The 16,250-nt window shown below is 35.0% G+C and overlaps 1 protein-coding gene and 1 non-coding gene across 6 annotated transcripts in view; both read left to right on the top strand.

The window, feature by feature from the left end:
- The window catches only part of PRPF39 (pre-mRNA processing factor 39), a 28,751-nt gene extending 12,700 nt beyond the window's left edge, over nt 1–16,051 (top strand). For all 5 annotated transcript variants that reach the window (XM_040969820.1, XM_040969819.1, XM_040969822.1 and 2 more), the window contains 10 exons: nt 2,300–2,467; nt 3,786–3,951; nt 4,653–4,760; nt 6,099–6,263; nt 6,577–6,703; nt 7,052–7,320; nt 8,104–8,288; nt 14,818–14,892; nt 15,031–15,151; nt 15,345–16,051. In XM_040969820.1, coding sequence (XP_040825754.1) covers nt 2,300–2,467; nt 3,786–3,951; nt 4,653–4,760; nt 6,099–6,263; nt 6,577–6,703; nt 7,052–7,320; nt 8,104–8,288; nt 14,818–14,892; nt 15,031–15,151; nt 15,345–15,401 — 1,441 coding nt within the window. In that variant the 3' untranslated portion in view covers nt 15,402–16,051. The remainder of the gene's footprint in view (nt 1–2,299; nt 2,468–3,785; nt 3,952–4,652; nt 4,761–6,098; nt 6,264–6,576; nt 6,704–7,051; nt 7,321–8,103; nt 8,289–14,817; nt 14,893–15,030; nt 15,152–15,344) is intronic.
- On the top strand, nt 7,377–7,460 carry LOC121149700. The gene has a single exon (XR_005882834.1). It is a non-coding gene; the product is annotated as a small nucleolar RNA SNORD127 (small nucleolar RNA).
- Nucleotides 16,052–16,250: the final 199 nt, after the last annotated feature.

Raw genomic sequence — 16,250 nt, 5'->3', positions numbered from 1 at the left:
AGCTTGCTGTATCACAATGCTGTCTCCTTTCTGTTTTTTTTTTAATGATTAGTATTAGACTTCGTTTATTAATCATTGAGTTTCCTGCAATCAAGTTTTTAATATCCCAGAATCTTTCTTGTTTTCTGAATGTTGCTTTTCTTATATTCTGTTTTATGACTGTGTATCTTGTTATTGCTTCTTTGAAGTTATTAAAGGTGATCAAAGTTTTCCTCCTCTTACCACTGTTTCCTCTGAAATTGCTGTCATTTATTTATTTGTCATCTGAAAAGGCTAATCTCTGGCTTTTGTTGATGTTAGTAAAGACTGGACATTAATAGACTATGTGGGAACTCTGTTTCTTATATGGGGCATTCTCAGCTGCCCTGGAGGGCTTCACGTTGGGGTGAGCAGCCACTCAGGTTTTTGTTGGAAGATTTCCAGCGTTGATATCATTATATTTGTTTCTTGAGCCAAGCAGTTTTGTTTTTTTTTTCAGAGAAGCATCATCTGATTTCCATGGGGAATGTAAACTAGCTTCTGAAAGCCCATATCCGGAATTGAAGATTTCTCACCATTGATAAAAAAAAAACTGATCCTCTAAACACAATGTATTTCCTTACATTACAAACCTTCCCTCTCCTCCCCTATATAGTGTCTGACACATGAACTCACTGCTTTCCTTTTTGGGGGAGGGGAGTGTGTGTTATCTATTTGAGGGGCAGAATGAGAGGCAAAAGGGGCAAGAATTTTTCCGTCTGCCGATTTACTCTCCACTTGAGCCAGGGCTGTGCCAAGCTGAAGCCAGGATCCTGGAACACCATCTGTGTGTCCCGTGTGGGTAATAGGGGGCCAAGCACTTCAGCCATCCTCTGCTGTTTTCTCAGGCACATTAGAATGAGGCTGGATTCCAAGAGCAGCTGGCTCAGACCAGTGCTCCATCATGAGATGCCTTAGATCCTTGAACCACAATGCTGGCCCCGGCTCATTAGCTTCTTGCATCATTTTGGAATTCTGCAACATAGTATCATCTGTTTATTTTCTTGAAACCTTACAGACATACATGTACATTACTAATCTTTTATCTCTATATAAAACATAGTTCCTGCACTGTTGTCATGTCTTGGTCATTGACATTGTTTTCTTAAAATTTTTCAGTTTTTAATCTTCTGTTGTCTCTGAGTTTCGTGCCTATCTTGCCAAAAATATATAAGTACTTCATTTTCTTCTACTTGTTTTACAGTTTTGTTTGCCACTCATGTGGTCTTTTAGTTTGTTGTTGGTTTTTGAACTCTTCTATATGTCTAATAGTCTAACTGTTCTGCATGACTTAAAAATACCTCCTTATAATTTACTCAATTGTTAAACATGTAGTGTTTGTTTCTTTTCCTATGCCCTATTTGTGGGTCCATTTTTCTTTTGCCATGCTTGAGATTACAGTAGCTTAATAGCTTTTAGGAGAATGCCATGGCATTGGCCTTTGGTAAACATTATTTTATTTTTGTATAATAGAAGAATATTCAAATTTGATTTTCCTTTTCCATTCCAAGTTTATTAGGACTTTGATTGGGATTATTAAAATTATAGGATAATTGCAAGAGCCTGATTTAATGCTGTTATAAAATCCCTCTTAGTTTTAAGATACTTATTTTGAAAATGTGTAACCAAAAATGTTTTGAAGTGAAGGTTACAGAGAAAGAGCGAGACAGCAATTTTTGATCTGCTGCTTCATTCCCAATTTGGCCATCACAGCCGCTTCCAGGCTGAAGCCATCACAGCCATGGCTAGGCCAGGCTGAAGCCAGAAGCCAGGACTTTGGTTATCCTCTGCTGCTTTCCTGAGCACATTAGCAGGTAGCTGGAGTGGAAGTAGAGCAGACAGGAAGAATTTTATAATTTAAGAAATTTAGAATTGTTTTCAAACATATGTATGATTACTATTGTCTTACTTGCAGCTGGGTTCCTTGTTGAAGAATTAGAAAATATTCCTTGAAATAAAAACTAGAAAGTACAAAGTAAATTTATACTTGTTTCAAACAGTTTTGTCTTCTGTAACAAACAAAACTGTGCAAGATACCCAAGGATTGACTGGGTCACATGTTTGTGTGTGTACATTTTTGCTTTATAATTTTACATTTATCTAATTTCTTTGTAATTATTTCTTGCTTTGCATTATTTCTTCTACTTTGTAACCCCAGTTGCATAGTCTGAAGTTAAATATGATTTTTTAAATGTAACATTAACTTCTAAATTTGGAAAAAAGTATTTTTAAATTGGTATTTGTTTTGGAAATATATCTTAAAAGTAATTCAATTTTTCAGAACTTTTGAGCATGCTGTTCTAGCTGCAGGAACAGACTTCCGATCTGACAGACTATGGGAAATGTATATAAACTGGGAAAATGAACAAGGAAACCTGAGAGAAGTTACAGCCATCTACGATCGTATCCTTGGTATTCCGACACAGCTGTATAGTCATCATTTTCAGAGGTAGGTAGATAAATCTGTTTTTCCAAACATTTTTTGTTACTTGGGTAATTAATTCCAATACTGTATATTGTAATTCTCTTGAAATATGTGGAATTTTACTGGAATAAAATGAATAAATTTTCTCATTAATTACAGTTTACACATTTTTTAAAATGTTATGATTTTTCCATGTTCCTTATGAAAAGTTGAGGAATTTTGTTGTTTTTATTTTTGTTTACTCATTTGAGAGAGAGAGGAAGTCTACCTTTGGTTATTCTCAGAAGGTCCACAGTGGTGCCTGGTTGGGACTGAAGCTGGGAGCTTAGACCGTGTCTTCCACATTTGTATTAGGATTCTCCCTGCTGCCTCCTCAGGTCTACATTAGAAAGCTGGAGTCGGTGACTAAAGTGGGGACTCAGGCCTAGCTATTCCCATAGAGCATGTGGGGGGTCTTAACTACTAGGTTAAATAACTGCTCTGAATTTTACTGGTTTTCCATAGAAGATTAACTTATCTGTTTTATAAATAAGGAGACAATAGAATCCTCTCTTGTGTAAAGCATTTGAGCACTGAGAAAATAGAATCTAAGTTAAATTAATTGTTTGTAAAAACTAAAGTAAAACAGTGCTTGGCATATGATGGATACTTATTTTTTAAATCTTTCTGCTTTACTAAACATACAGTGATTGAAGCAACATCTTATGCACAGAACAGTGATAGATATTTTAAAAATATATCTTTTATTCATTTGAAAGACAGAACTACAGAGAGATAAGAAGGAGAGAAAGAAATTCTTTAATCTCTGAGTTTACTCCCCAAATGGCTACTGCAGCCAGGGTGGGTCAGGCCCAAGTTAGGGGTCAGAAGCTTTTTTCCTATTTCCCATGTTGGTGCAGGGTGGAAGCACTTGCTTCATCTTCTGCTTTTTCTTTCTTAGGCATATTAGCAGGGAGCTGGATCAGACGTGCAGCAACCAGGCCTTCTTCCAGGCCATGTGGGAGTCTAGCATCGCAAACAGAGGCTTAACTTGCTATGCCATGATGCCAGCCCAAGCAGTGATAGATTTATATACTAAGTCTTATGTATATTCACACCAAAAATATAATTCTATCGTAATTTTCCATTTTGATTTTCTTTAGTGGCATTTTACTTTATTAGCTATTAAAATAATTTTTCTCTGATCAGTGATTTCTAGATTTTCTATTTGTAAAGATACCCACTGACAAAGTTTCTTAAAAATCTTTGAATAAATATGAGAATTGTGATTTTGGTTTTCTGCTTTAGAATGAATGTAATAGAAATTCAATAAGGGATCTAAAATTGTGAATCTTCCTTTTAGATTTAAAGATCATATACAGAATAATTTGCCTAGAGATCTTTTAACTGATGAACAATTTATTCAGCTGAGAAGGGAATTAGCATCTGTTAATGGACATAGTGGTGATGATGGTCCACCTGGTGATGATCTGCCATTAGGAACTGAAGACATAACTGATCCAGCAAAGGTAAAAAGACTTGTCCAAAAAGTCTGATTGCATGAAAAACAAGATTTTAATGTCTACTTGCTCTGCCTGAGTGGAACAGAGATAAATTACAATTCTGACCATTTTGCTCTGTGACTTAATGCTTGTTTAAAGTTACTGTTTGACTAAGACTCAGGGATGTCCTTTATGTTTAAAAATTTAAGGTGCTAATAAAACACTTAGGAATAGCTTAATATTTTACCTAGGTTGTGATGTGTTAGTCTTATTACAATAATACGGGTAAAAAAAAAACTGGTTTGTTACACCATGTTTCTATCCTGTGTAACAGTAGAGTTTCCTTTTTTCTTTTATTTTTCCTCTGCTTGCTTTGTCATGGTGTGTATATAGTGGAGTTCAGTTTATTATTCTTTAGTGAATAAATAGGCTGTTATAATAATATTGGAAAAAATTAATAGAGGCAGTCATCAGGTGGGCAGGTGGTAGGAAGGAGCTCTATCCTTCTAAACCTGTGTTGTGATAAATATAAAATCTATTTGTTTTATACAAGTAATTCTTAAAAATGATTTATTAAGACATTTTATTCTAAATGCTAGTTTTATTAGTTGGACTTTGCATATAGCTGTTAATAACTAAAAACTCACCACTATACTAAAACTAAAATATCTGAGTTAATGAAAAATGTTTAGTATATAGCTTTTGAGATTTTTCTTTTTCTGTCTAAGCTAATTACTGAAATAGAAAACATGAGACATCGAATCATTGAGATTCATCAAGAAATGTTTAATTATAATGAACACGAAGTTAGTAAAAGGTGGACTTTTGAAGAAGGTGTAAGTATTTTTGTATTATAGTCTTCAAAAATATGAACATTTTTTCTTGTTTGGTAGTAATTTATCACTGTACTTTTACATACTAAAGTAGTGACTTGACGTGTCAGTTATTGTTTCCATTATTGATTTTGTTTTACTGTTTCAGAGTTAATTTTGAACAGGAAGATACTTATTGAGGTTTTTAAATTTTACTAAAATGTACCATCTTTAGATATATAATCAAGTGAATTTTTTAATTCATTTTTTTCTGACATCTTTATTGAGATTTAATTTACATGCCACAAAAAATCATCAGTTTAATGTATCTGTTAGTCTTAAGCATATTCACAGTTATATATAGCCATCACCACATTCTCATCACCTCAAAACTAAAACAAAAAACAAAAATCCTTACTATTAAGCTGTCACTACTCCTTGTTGCACAACTCCTTTGACTACCTTCCCTCAACTCAAGGTACCACTGACCTACTTTGTCTTTCCCTAGATTTTCTCAACAACTCGGTTTTCATGTGAATCAAATTATAAACTAGTAATATGTGACTTTTTTTCAAAACTATAAAGCAGGTTTGGAAAAATATATGCCTGTGGGTCTGGCGCAATGATTGTATTAGTTGACCCTCCCCCTGCAAGCTCTAGATCCTATATGGGAAGTTGTTTGTGTCCTGGCTGCTCCACGTGGCCTGGGAAATCAGTAGAGGATGGCCCCAAAGCCTTGGGACTCTGACCCGTGTGGAAGACCTGGAGAAAGCACCTGGCTCCTGGCTTTGGATTGGCTCAGCTCCAGCCATTGTGGCCATTTGGGGAGTGAATCAGCAAATGCAAGATCTTCCTCTCTGTCTCTCCTCTGTAAATTTCCCTTCCAAAACAAGCAATCAACAAAAAGCACATGCTTATTACAATAGTCAGGATATGAAAATACCTTGTCACCTTCAAGATCACATTAGGTCATTCCCTGTAACTGCTAACATCTGGTAATCCCTAATATACTTTGACTCCATAATAAAATTATTAAATTTCAGAATACTCAAAGGAGAATACAGCTTCCTATATATATATATATGTGCACACACATACATATATGTTAATATATGTTTTTATATATATGTATATTTCTGTTAAAATAACTGAGAAAATGAGAACAGAATGAATTTGTAAACCCTAACGTGTTTATGGGATTTAAACTAAAATAAAAAATTAAATTATGCAGTAAATTAGCTGAAGACATTTTCATTCCTTAACATCAAGTATATTTTAAATGATTTGTATTTTTACCTTTGAATCTTTCGATAATTGTATTTATTTACTTTCATTACCATATTATAATTTTTTTTCTTTCAGATCAAAAGACCTTATTTTCATGTGAAACCATTGGAAAAGGCACAACTTAAAAACTGGAAAGAATATTTAGAATTTGAAATTGAAAACGGGACTCATGAACGAGTTGTGGTTCTCTTTGAAAGATGTGTCATATCATGTGCCCTCTATGAGGAGTTTTGGATTAAGGTAAGCAAATTATATGCTGTTAAACTTGAATACATTATAAACATTGATCTAGTGACTAACCTTTTTTGTACTTCTGTTGAATGTTGTTCATATAACTATATCTGTTGCATTAGGAGATGGTCTGCTTGCAACCAGATTTGACTGCTGCATATGCCAACCTCGTTGCCTCTCTTCGTCCTTCCTTACAGAAACTAGTCTAGTGGTTCAATAAAGGTGCTGAATGGGTTTAAAAATAGAATTTTATCGTTCTGTCACATATTTAATGACTGGTTCAACTGTAAATTATTCAGTATTTCCTCTTTTCTGTATGTAGTATGCCAAGTACATGGAAAACCATAGCATTGAAGGAGTGAGGCATGTCTTCAGCAGAGCTTGTACTATTCATCTTCCAAAGAAACCCATGGTGCATATGCTTTGGGCAGCTTTTGAGGAGCAACAGGGTAAGAATGAGGAAACTTGGCTGAATACATTTAGGATTCCAAGTGATTTCAGGATACATTTATTGAAATTTGTGTGTTGAGTGATGTTGTAAAGCAGAGTTTATAGCTTTTCCACTAAAGAATCAGATAATAAATGTTTTAGACTTGAAGGCTTTGTAGTCCGCTTCCTGACTACTCAGCTCTGTCATTATAGTTCAAAAGCAATCATGGGTAACAAAGAAAGGATGAGAAAGGCTGCTGTTCTTTTTTAAGTATGCTTAGGGATAGAGTGTTCCCTCAAGTTGTTGTTTCCCATTGCTGTTTACAAAGTTTAAATGAAAGAATAAAACATTTCATTGCATTTTCCAGGCAATATTAATGAAGCCAGGAATATCTTAAGAACATTTGAAGAATGTGTTCTAGGATTGGCAATGGTTCGTTTGCGAAGAGTAAGTTTAGAACGTCGGCATGGAAATATGGAAGAAGCTGAGCATTTGCTTCAGGATGCCATTAAAAATGCCAAATCAAGTAATGAGTCATCTTTTTATGCTATCAAACTAGCCCGGCATCTTTTCAAAATACAAAAAAATCTTCCAAAGTCAAGGAAGGTGCTTTTAGAAGCCATTGAAAGAGACAAAGTATGTATTTATATTTTTATATTATCTTCCATTTAAAAACACAATTTCTTATACTTTGGCAACTATGATGAAAAATTTGATCTGTATGTAATATTTTATTACTAAATGAGGACAACAGTCCCTCTAAACTGATGTTGCCATTTAAACTTTCTGTTCATTCTGAATTTAAAGTTTGAGAAAATTGTTACATTGCAGATGTTGGAGTATTTTCTATTTTCTCTTTAAAAATAAAGATCTTTTGATTATCCGGTTCAATAGAGGGCTTGTGAAAACACTTGCATGATAAAGCATTGCAGTTGCCCGCATCATAACAAATGTAGCCATGAGATGATTTTTCATGTCCCCAAAATTTCCTTTTAAATTTAGTGGTGATATAACAGAAGTTTCTCATATTTTACGTTTTTAGCTATAGAAGGGATAGTATAAAAGATTGCTTCCAGCTACAGTTTAATAGGCTTATAGTTGTAGTAAGATTTTAATAATTGGAACTGTAGAGATTATATGTATTTTATTTTCTAATTGTCATGCTGGCCTAAATAATATTAAATCAAGAATGTAGAATTTTAATCTTTTAATGTTTTATGTTAAATTTAGAAAAACTAGGATGATATTACTGTTTATCAAGGTGCTAGTGATTTTTAGCCTATTAGACATATGCTGAAAAATAACAGCAATAATTTAATGCAGTTTTCAGTGTGTTTTTTTGAGACATAAAAATTAAGGCATCTAGAATATCTGTCTAAAATATTTTAGAAATATTAATCAGTCCTACTTCTTACACAGGAGAACACAAAGTTATACCTCAATTTACTTGAAATGGAATATAGTGGTGACCTCAAACAAAATGAAGAAAATATCCTCAGTTGTTTTGACAAAGCTGTTCATGGATCATTACCTATTAAAATGAGAATTACATTCTCTCAAAGAAAAGTGGAATTTCTTGAAGATTTTGGTTCAGATGTTAATAAGTAAGATCCTCATTATGTTACCTATTTGAATGGCAAACAAGCATTGCATTTTTAAATGAGATTTTGATGATGTTCACAGACTAGCAATGGGACAAGGTTTGCACCCTGAAACACACATTCAGTTAGTAGGTCAATAAATGTGTTTGGTGTTAATCTGAAAAGCAGTGTCATTTTATCTGTATTCAAGAAAAAGGATGTGGTTTCACAAATGCCTAAATGGCCTCATTGTTTTGTGTTATAAAAGGTTGAAAGTTGAGGATGGTAGAAGGGTTAAAGATTAGGAGGTTTGCAGGGACAGGTTTAAGATTTAACTTGGCTCAATAGAACTAAAGGAATAATGGCTGAAGCAATGCTAAAGTGACAGCCTGATCTGATCCCAGGAAGAAAACATTCCAGGACCTATACCATCACCTGATTATTCCAGTTTAGAATGGTTTCCATGGAAAACACTTTGGATAAGCTCCAAACTATTGTGCTGTCGTGGTGGGTGCATGTGTTTGCAGTGCTATGTGAGATTTCAATTAAATTAACCCATTATATCCCATCATTCTTATTTAAGGGCACCCTTAAAGAGCAATAAAAATAGCACATGACAGTTTTGAAATAAATTATGTAAATATTAACAGTTGAAAATGTGATTCTTAATGGGTTAATACAGGGACCAGCACTGCCACACATTCACCCCTGCTCTGCTTCTGCTGCAACAGATACTAATGTGCCTGTGGATGATGGTACAGTTTCTTGGACCCCTGTTACCTATGTGGGAAACCAGGAGGGAGCTCCTATCTCCTGGCTTTGGTGTTGCAGCCATTGGAGAGTGAGCCAGTAAATCCAGGATGATTATTCCTGTCTTTGTCATTCTGCCATTCTAATAAACCTTGTAAAACATAGTTAATACCACAGCTAATATTTATTGAGGTTTTGGCCTCAGGGTAGATATTTGATAGGTATTACCTCAGATTTGTGACAGTGTGATAGAGAGAAAGCCTTTTCTTTTACAATAAGTGAAGAAGAAAAGTTTTAATAAGATTAGTCAGATCTTCCCTATGTCACTGAGCTTACGTAGTGGGGTTGGGATTGTAACTTATTTCAATGTGTGTTGAGAATGTTGTGTGCTGTACAGATTTTTTTTGAATTTTTATTTAAAATTTTGAGTTTTATGATGCAATTCCATAGAGTCTGAGATCTACCCCCAAATCCAAAGTCCCACCCCCAACTGATTTTCCCCGTATTGTTACAATAGTATAGTCCTTAATAGAGGACTATTAATCCATCAACCTGTTATTTAAGTTTGCCCCAACATTGCTGGTACAGACAGTGTTAGACAGTCCAGCATCCCATTATCTAGATATGTCCAACAGTTTCTTTGGGAGTCCATCTTTGATTTGGAAGTAGGGTTGCATATTGCAGTGTATTTTCACATCTGAATATAGTAGTTTATTACTCCATCACTATACATTCTCTTAAATGAGAAGCCACAAAATGCAAAAACTTAGTTTGCATCATGGTTTCCTTATATTACAGAGAAATATGGTATTTGTCCTTTTGAGATTGACTTATTTCAGTGAGCATAATGGTCTCTAATTGGGACAATCTAGTTGGAAATGGTATAATTTAATTCTTTTTAGTGGCTGAGTAATATTCCATGGAGTAGATGTACCACAGTTTCTTTAGGCATTCCTCTTTGGCCTAGCATATGAATTGTTTCCATATTGTTTCTATTGTAGATTGTGCTGCAGTAAATATACGATTACCGATCTTCTTACATGCAGTTTTCATTTCTTCTGGGTATATTCCTAGGAGCAAGGTAGTTGAGTCATATGGCATGTTTATTTGCAATTCTCTAAGCAATCTCCATACTGATTTCCGTAGTGGTTTTACTAGCCTGCATTCCCACCAGCAGTGAAGGAGGGTACCTTTCTCCCAAAATCCATGCTAGGAAGTGTTGTTAGTAGTTTTGAATGTAGGCCAGTCTCATTGGAGTTAGGTGGTACCTCAAGGTGGTTTTCATTTGTATCTCCCTGATGGCTAGGGAGCCTGAGCATCCTTTCATATGTCTGTTAGCCATTTGAATCTGTTCTTTTGAGAAATGTTCATTTCCTTTGCTCATTTTTTCACAGGGTTTTTTTGTTTGTTTTGTTTTGTTTTACTGTTCCTGGGTTTCTGAAGCTCTTTATAAGTCCTGGATATTAGTCCCCTGCCACTTGTACACTGTGCAAAAATTTCCTCCCATTCTGTTGGTTGCTTTTTCACTTTGTTAATTGTTTCATTTGCCATACAGAAGCTTTTTACTTTGATGTAGTCCATTGGTTTATTTTGCCTGTGCTTTTGGCATCTTTTCTAAGCAGTCTTTCCCCATTCCTATTTCTTGTAAAGCATTTCCTTTGTTTTCCTTTAACAGTTTGATGGTTTCTGGGTGTAGATTTAGATCCTTCAACCATTTAGAGCTAAGTTTCGTATAATGTGACATATGTGGATCTTGCTTCTAAATTCTGCATGCTACTATCCAGTTGTCCCAACAGCATTTGTTGAAGAGACCAGGAATTTTGCCCAGATTGTTTTCAGTTTTCTTGTCAAAGATTAGTTGGCTATACATGTGTGGGATCCCTTTTGGTGTTTCTATTCTGTTCCATTGATCTTCTTTGTACCAGTACCAGTACCAGACTGCTGTGATGACCACTGTTCCATAATATGTCTTGAGGTCTGGGATTGTGATACCTCCAGCTTGATTTTTATTCTTCGGGGTAGCTTTGGCTATTTCTGGTCTCTTGTGTTTCAAGATGAACTTTTGTATCTTCTTTTCTATTTCTGAGAAGAATGCTGTTGGAATGTTGATTGGGATTGGGTTGAATCTGTATAGTACTTTTGATAATATAGTCATTTTGATGATGATGATCCTGCCAATCCAGGAACATAAGTTTCTCTATTTTTCAATGTCGTCATCTTTTTCCTTTTTTGATGTTTTACAGCTTTCATCATAAAAGTCTTCCACATATTTGGTTAGCTTAATTCCTAAGTATTTAAGATTCCTCTCCATTTTAAATGTTACTGTATTTATAATTTCTTTCTCATTCTTGGAATTATTTGTGTAACACTAGTCCATCGATTTGTGTTCATTAATTTTGTATTCTGCTGCTCTGCCAAAGTCTCTTATGAGTTCCAATAGTCTCTTAACTGATTCTTTTGGTTCCCCTATGTAGAGACTCCTGTCATCTGCAAAGAGAGATAATTTCAGTTCCTTGTTTTCCGATTTGTATTTCTCTAATTCCTTTTTTCTTGCCTAATAGTTCTGGTAAGGACTTCTAATACTATATTGAAGAGTAGTGGTGACAGTGGACAGATTTTAGTGGTAAGGCTTCCAGTCTTTCCCCATTTAGTATGATGCTGGCATTGGGTTTTTTATAAATTGCTTTGATTGTGTTGTAGAATGTTCTTTCTATGCCTATCTTGTTTACGGTTTTTAGCATGAAATAGTGTTGGATTTCATCAAATGCCTTCTTTGCATCTATTGAGATGATCATACGGTTTTAATTTTTCATTTTTCTTTGTGTGTGTGATGTATTACATTTATTGATTTGCGGATGTTGAACCATTCCTGCATGCTTGGAATGCATCCCACCTGGTCCAGGTGAATGATCTGCCTGGTGTGCTGTTGGATCCTGTTGGCTAGTATTTTGTTGAAGATTCTCTTTTCTGTTGTTGCTGTAGTGTGTCTGTCTAGCTTTGTTATTTAGGTGATGCTGGCTTCAATAAAAGAGTTTGGAATGATGGCCTCTCTTTCTATTGTTTGGAAAATCTGTGGAGGATTGGGGTAAATTCCTCTTAAAATGTTTGGTAGAATTCATCAGTGAAGCCATCAGATCCAGGACTTTTCTTGGTTGGGAGGGCTTTAATTACTGATTCAATCTCAGTGCATGTTATTGGGCTATTTAGATTATTAATTGTTTCTTGATACAATTTTGATGGATTGTTTCTGTCCAAAGATCTATCCATCTCTTCTAGGTCTTCTGATTTGTTCACATATAGTTGCTTGTAATAGTTCCTGATAATTCTATTTCCAATTATCTGTTACATTTCCTTTCTCATCTCTGACGCTATTGATGCATGTCTTTTCCTCCTGTTTTTGACTAGTTGGCTAGTGGGGAGTCTATTTTGTTGATTTTCTCAAAGAATCAGCTCTTTGATTCATTGATCTTATGTATAGTTCTTTTGGCTTCTACTTGGTTTATTTCCTCCCTTATTTGATTATTTCTTTTTTCCTGCTTCATTCAGCTGTAAGGTTAGCTCATTTACTTGGTGCTTTTCTAGTTTTCTTAACATATGTATTGATTGAGTTGAACTTTTCTCTTAATACTGCCTTGATTTGTGTCTCATAAGTTTTGATATGTTGTGTTGATACCTTCATTTGTTTCAAGCAATTTTTTTTAACTTGCTTTTGCTCTATGTGCTTTGAAAAGTCCTAAGTAGTCATTTCCTACACTAATGTTTTGGAAATACTAATGTATTTCTCCTAAGTTTTCTTCCAGCAACTTGATAGTCTCAAGATGGTCTTAAACTTAGGTCTTTGATCCATCTTGAATTGATGTTTGCACATACTGAAAGTTATAGATACAATTTGCATTTGTTAGAGTTTTTTTTACTGTACTGTGTGGTTGGTACACTTTTGTAAACAAACAAAAAAATCAGTTGACTAAGTATATGGTTTAATTCTCAGATCCTCTCTTCTGTTTATGCCCTTACCATGCTGTAAATCAGGCATTGTGTGAGTCCCAGCTTGATTTTTCTTGCTCAGAATGGCTTTGGCTCTTTTGAAACTTTTGTGATTCCATATGAATTTTTGTATTTTTTTTCTAAGTTTGTATAAGAATGAAATCAGTGTTTTGATATGGATTGTGCTGAATCTATTAATTGTTCTAGCTAATAGACATTTTAATAATACTGACTTTTTAATCCATGAGCAAGGATTATCTTTTCCTAAACATAGTTTTTTTTTGTTGGTTTCAGTATACCTGTTTTTAAAACTTCCCCTCAATTCTTTTTACACTGAAGAACATATACAAAAGGAAAATTTTAGACTACTTGGCTGGCATAATTCTCAGAGGAAATACCTGAGTGTTAGAAGTAGCGTGTAACTGATAATAAGGCTGTGATCTCTGAGGCCCAGGACGGTTTCTTCTGTTTCCTTGTGGATGTGGAGTTTCATTGTGTTACCTGCTTCATTTGTATAAGCCGAGGGGACATTTTGGTATAAACAAATTTATATAAAACTAACTTCTCTTTTACTGGAGGATGTTGTGAAGAAGTAGCATGGTGAATTTGAGTGGCTTGAAAAACTGATTTCAGAACACAAGCAGTAGATCATTGACAGTAGGGATTATTGAGTTTGGTTTGGCTTTTTGTATGTGAAGTTATTTATGTGAAAGGCAAGAGTGATACAAAGGGAGACACAGAAGAAGACCTTCCATTCTTCAGTCCAGTGTTGTACTCCACAAGTGGCCGTAGCAGCCAGTTAGACTGATTTGAAGACAAGAGCCAATAACTCTGTCTTGTTCTCCCACATAGAAGATGGCAAACAAATTACTTACGCGGTCTTCTAATGCGTCCCCAGACACAAAAGCAAGAAAATAATGGAAGCAAAGCAGCCTAGTCTTAAATTAGCACTCTGATAAGCAGATGCTGGCATTGTAGGTCACACTTTATCACACTCTGCTACAATACCAATCCTGCTCTTGTAGTTTAGTGTAATGAATTAAGTGATATATTTAAAAAAATATTTTCCTTGGAAAAGTAGATGTACAGAGAATAGAGACAAAGATCTTCCATTCCCTGGTTCACTGCCCATTCATTGGCTGCAGTGACTGGAGCTGAGCAGATCTGAAGCCAGGAGCCTAGAACCTCTTCCCGGTCTCCCACATGGGTGCAGGGTCCCAAGGTGTTGGGCCATCCTCGACTGCTTTCCTAGGCCACAAACAGGATGCTGTGTGGGAAGAACAGTCTGGACAGGGACTAGCCCCCATATGGGATCCCTGTGCTTGAAGGGGGAAGGTGAACCAATTGAAGCATTTCTCTGTGCCCAAATACGTTATTTTTAAAGTGAATTATTTGAGACAGAGACCCTCCTACAGTGGTTTTCTCTGTTGATACCTGCAGTGGCACATACCAGGAACTTTGGTCAGGTTTCCCATATGAATGGCATGAACTGAATTACTTTACCTGATACTTCCCAAGATTTGCATAATAGGTAGGCTGCTGGACAATGGCTGGGAGCTGAGATGAACACATGTCCCAGAATGGGTGGCCAGTGTCTTTGAACCACTGAGACAAATGCTTTCCCTTAAATGGGCCATTTTTACTTGGCAATAGGTAGATGGTATAAAGGTTCAACACGAATGTACCAGTAAGACCTTTTAAATTTAAGGAAGGTCTGTTCTGAATATCAGAATAATTGAATAAACCACTTAGAGATTTCAACAGATCTTAAAAGCCTAGTTTTTATATATTCAGGATGATTTTTTTTTTCTTCCCTTAGGCTTCTGAATGCTTATGATGAACATCAAACACTCCTAAAAGAACAGGATTCTTTAAAAAGGAAAGCAGAAAATGGGTATATAACTGCTTACACTATGAGTATTGCCTATATGTTGTAATATTTTCATAACTTGAAAAATTGAAATGTGCAAAGGTGACATTTGTTCTTCATCTGTAGGAATTTTGACAGTTTTCATTTTGACTTTTTCTGTAGATCAGAAGAACCAGAGGAAAAGAAAGCACATACGGACGATACAACCTCATCATCTACACAGATGATTGATGGCGATTTACAGGCAAATCAAGCTGCATATAATTATAGTGCCTGGTATCAGGTGAGTCCATATAGTTGTAATTCTTGGCTCATATATGTCCCAAGCTAGAAAACTTGTTTCCAAGTTATCTTGCACCTTATATTGTGCTTTAATGTCAATGTCAACAGTAAGCACATTTATTCACTTAAAATGTCTTTTTTTCATTGTTTGTCAGCTAATTTTAGTATGCTAACATAACACTTTTTCTTTTCAGTACAATTATCAGAATCCTTGGAATTATGGACAGTATTATCCTCCCCCTCCGACGTGATGGCAAAATACAAATTTCAGATGGAGTGTGTGAAAAGTATATTTTTTTTAATGAGGGATGTGAACATAAAGTTGTTGTATTTGATAACTTGTCTTCCCTTTCTGTGTAACATTTGTTAAGTAATGGGGGGAATGTCAGGCAGTAGCTTACCACAGATAATATTTCCTACCATTTATAAAATTTACTTTTTATTGGAGAACTATTTTTTTGATTTTTGCATTAAGTGGTCTAGAATTCTTTTGCAAACCATTTGCAAGTTTTGTAGCCTTAAGGGCAGGAAAAAAAAAAAAAACCTGACTGCAAATCATGTCAGTGTACAAGATTCTGAAAACCTAAGGGCTGGTTATTAAATAGGTTTTACTTCTGTGAAAACCAACCGATGCGAACTTTTGCTAACAAGGGTTTGTCTGTATGTTTCAGTTATACTTGTGAATTTGGATCTGACTGCAAAGACACTATTAAAATACTATGCCTTGGAATAGAGTATAAATGAGAACATTGAAAATGTTTGCATCCCTTTAAAAATGAGAATATTATCAATTGTTTCAGGAGACTTTGTATTTAGAACATTCATGTAAAACTGTGAGAAAGTTTTCATTTTGAACTGATCATCTTCACTTTTGTAATAAAACTGAAGACTCATTCAGTAATTGTTTATGAATTTATTGGAGGGGGAACCTAATATTACCTTCATACTCACCATTATCAGTGCCTTACTGCTTTTGAAATACAGTTTTCCTAAATTCAGCTTGTCTTTGTGCTGCTTTCTGCTTATACTTTCAACCTTGAGCTTTTGCCTTTTCATCATAAAGAAGTCTTTTCCTTAAAGGGAATCATGTGTGCCCTCAC

Source organism: Ochotona curzoniae, unplaced genomic scaffold, assembly GCF_017591425.1.
Source record: "Ochotona curzoniae isolate NIBS_2020 unplaced genomic scaffold, NIBS_Ocur_1.0 scaffold_4701, whole genome shotgun sequence".
Taxonomy (NCBI): Eukaryota; Metazoa; Chordata; class Mammalia; order Lagomorpha; family Ochotonidae; genus Ochotona; species Ochotona curzoniae.
This window is presented reverse-complemented; position numbering and strand designations above follow the sequence as displayed.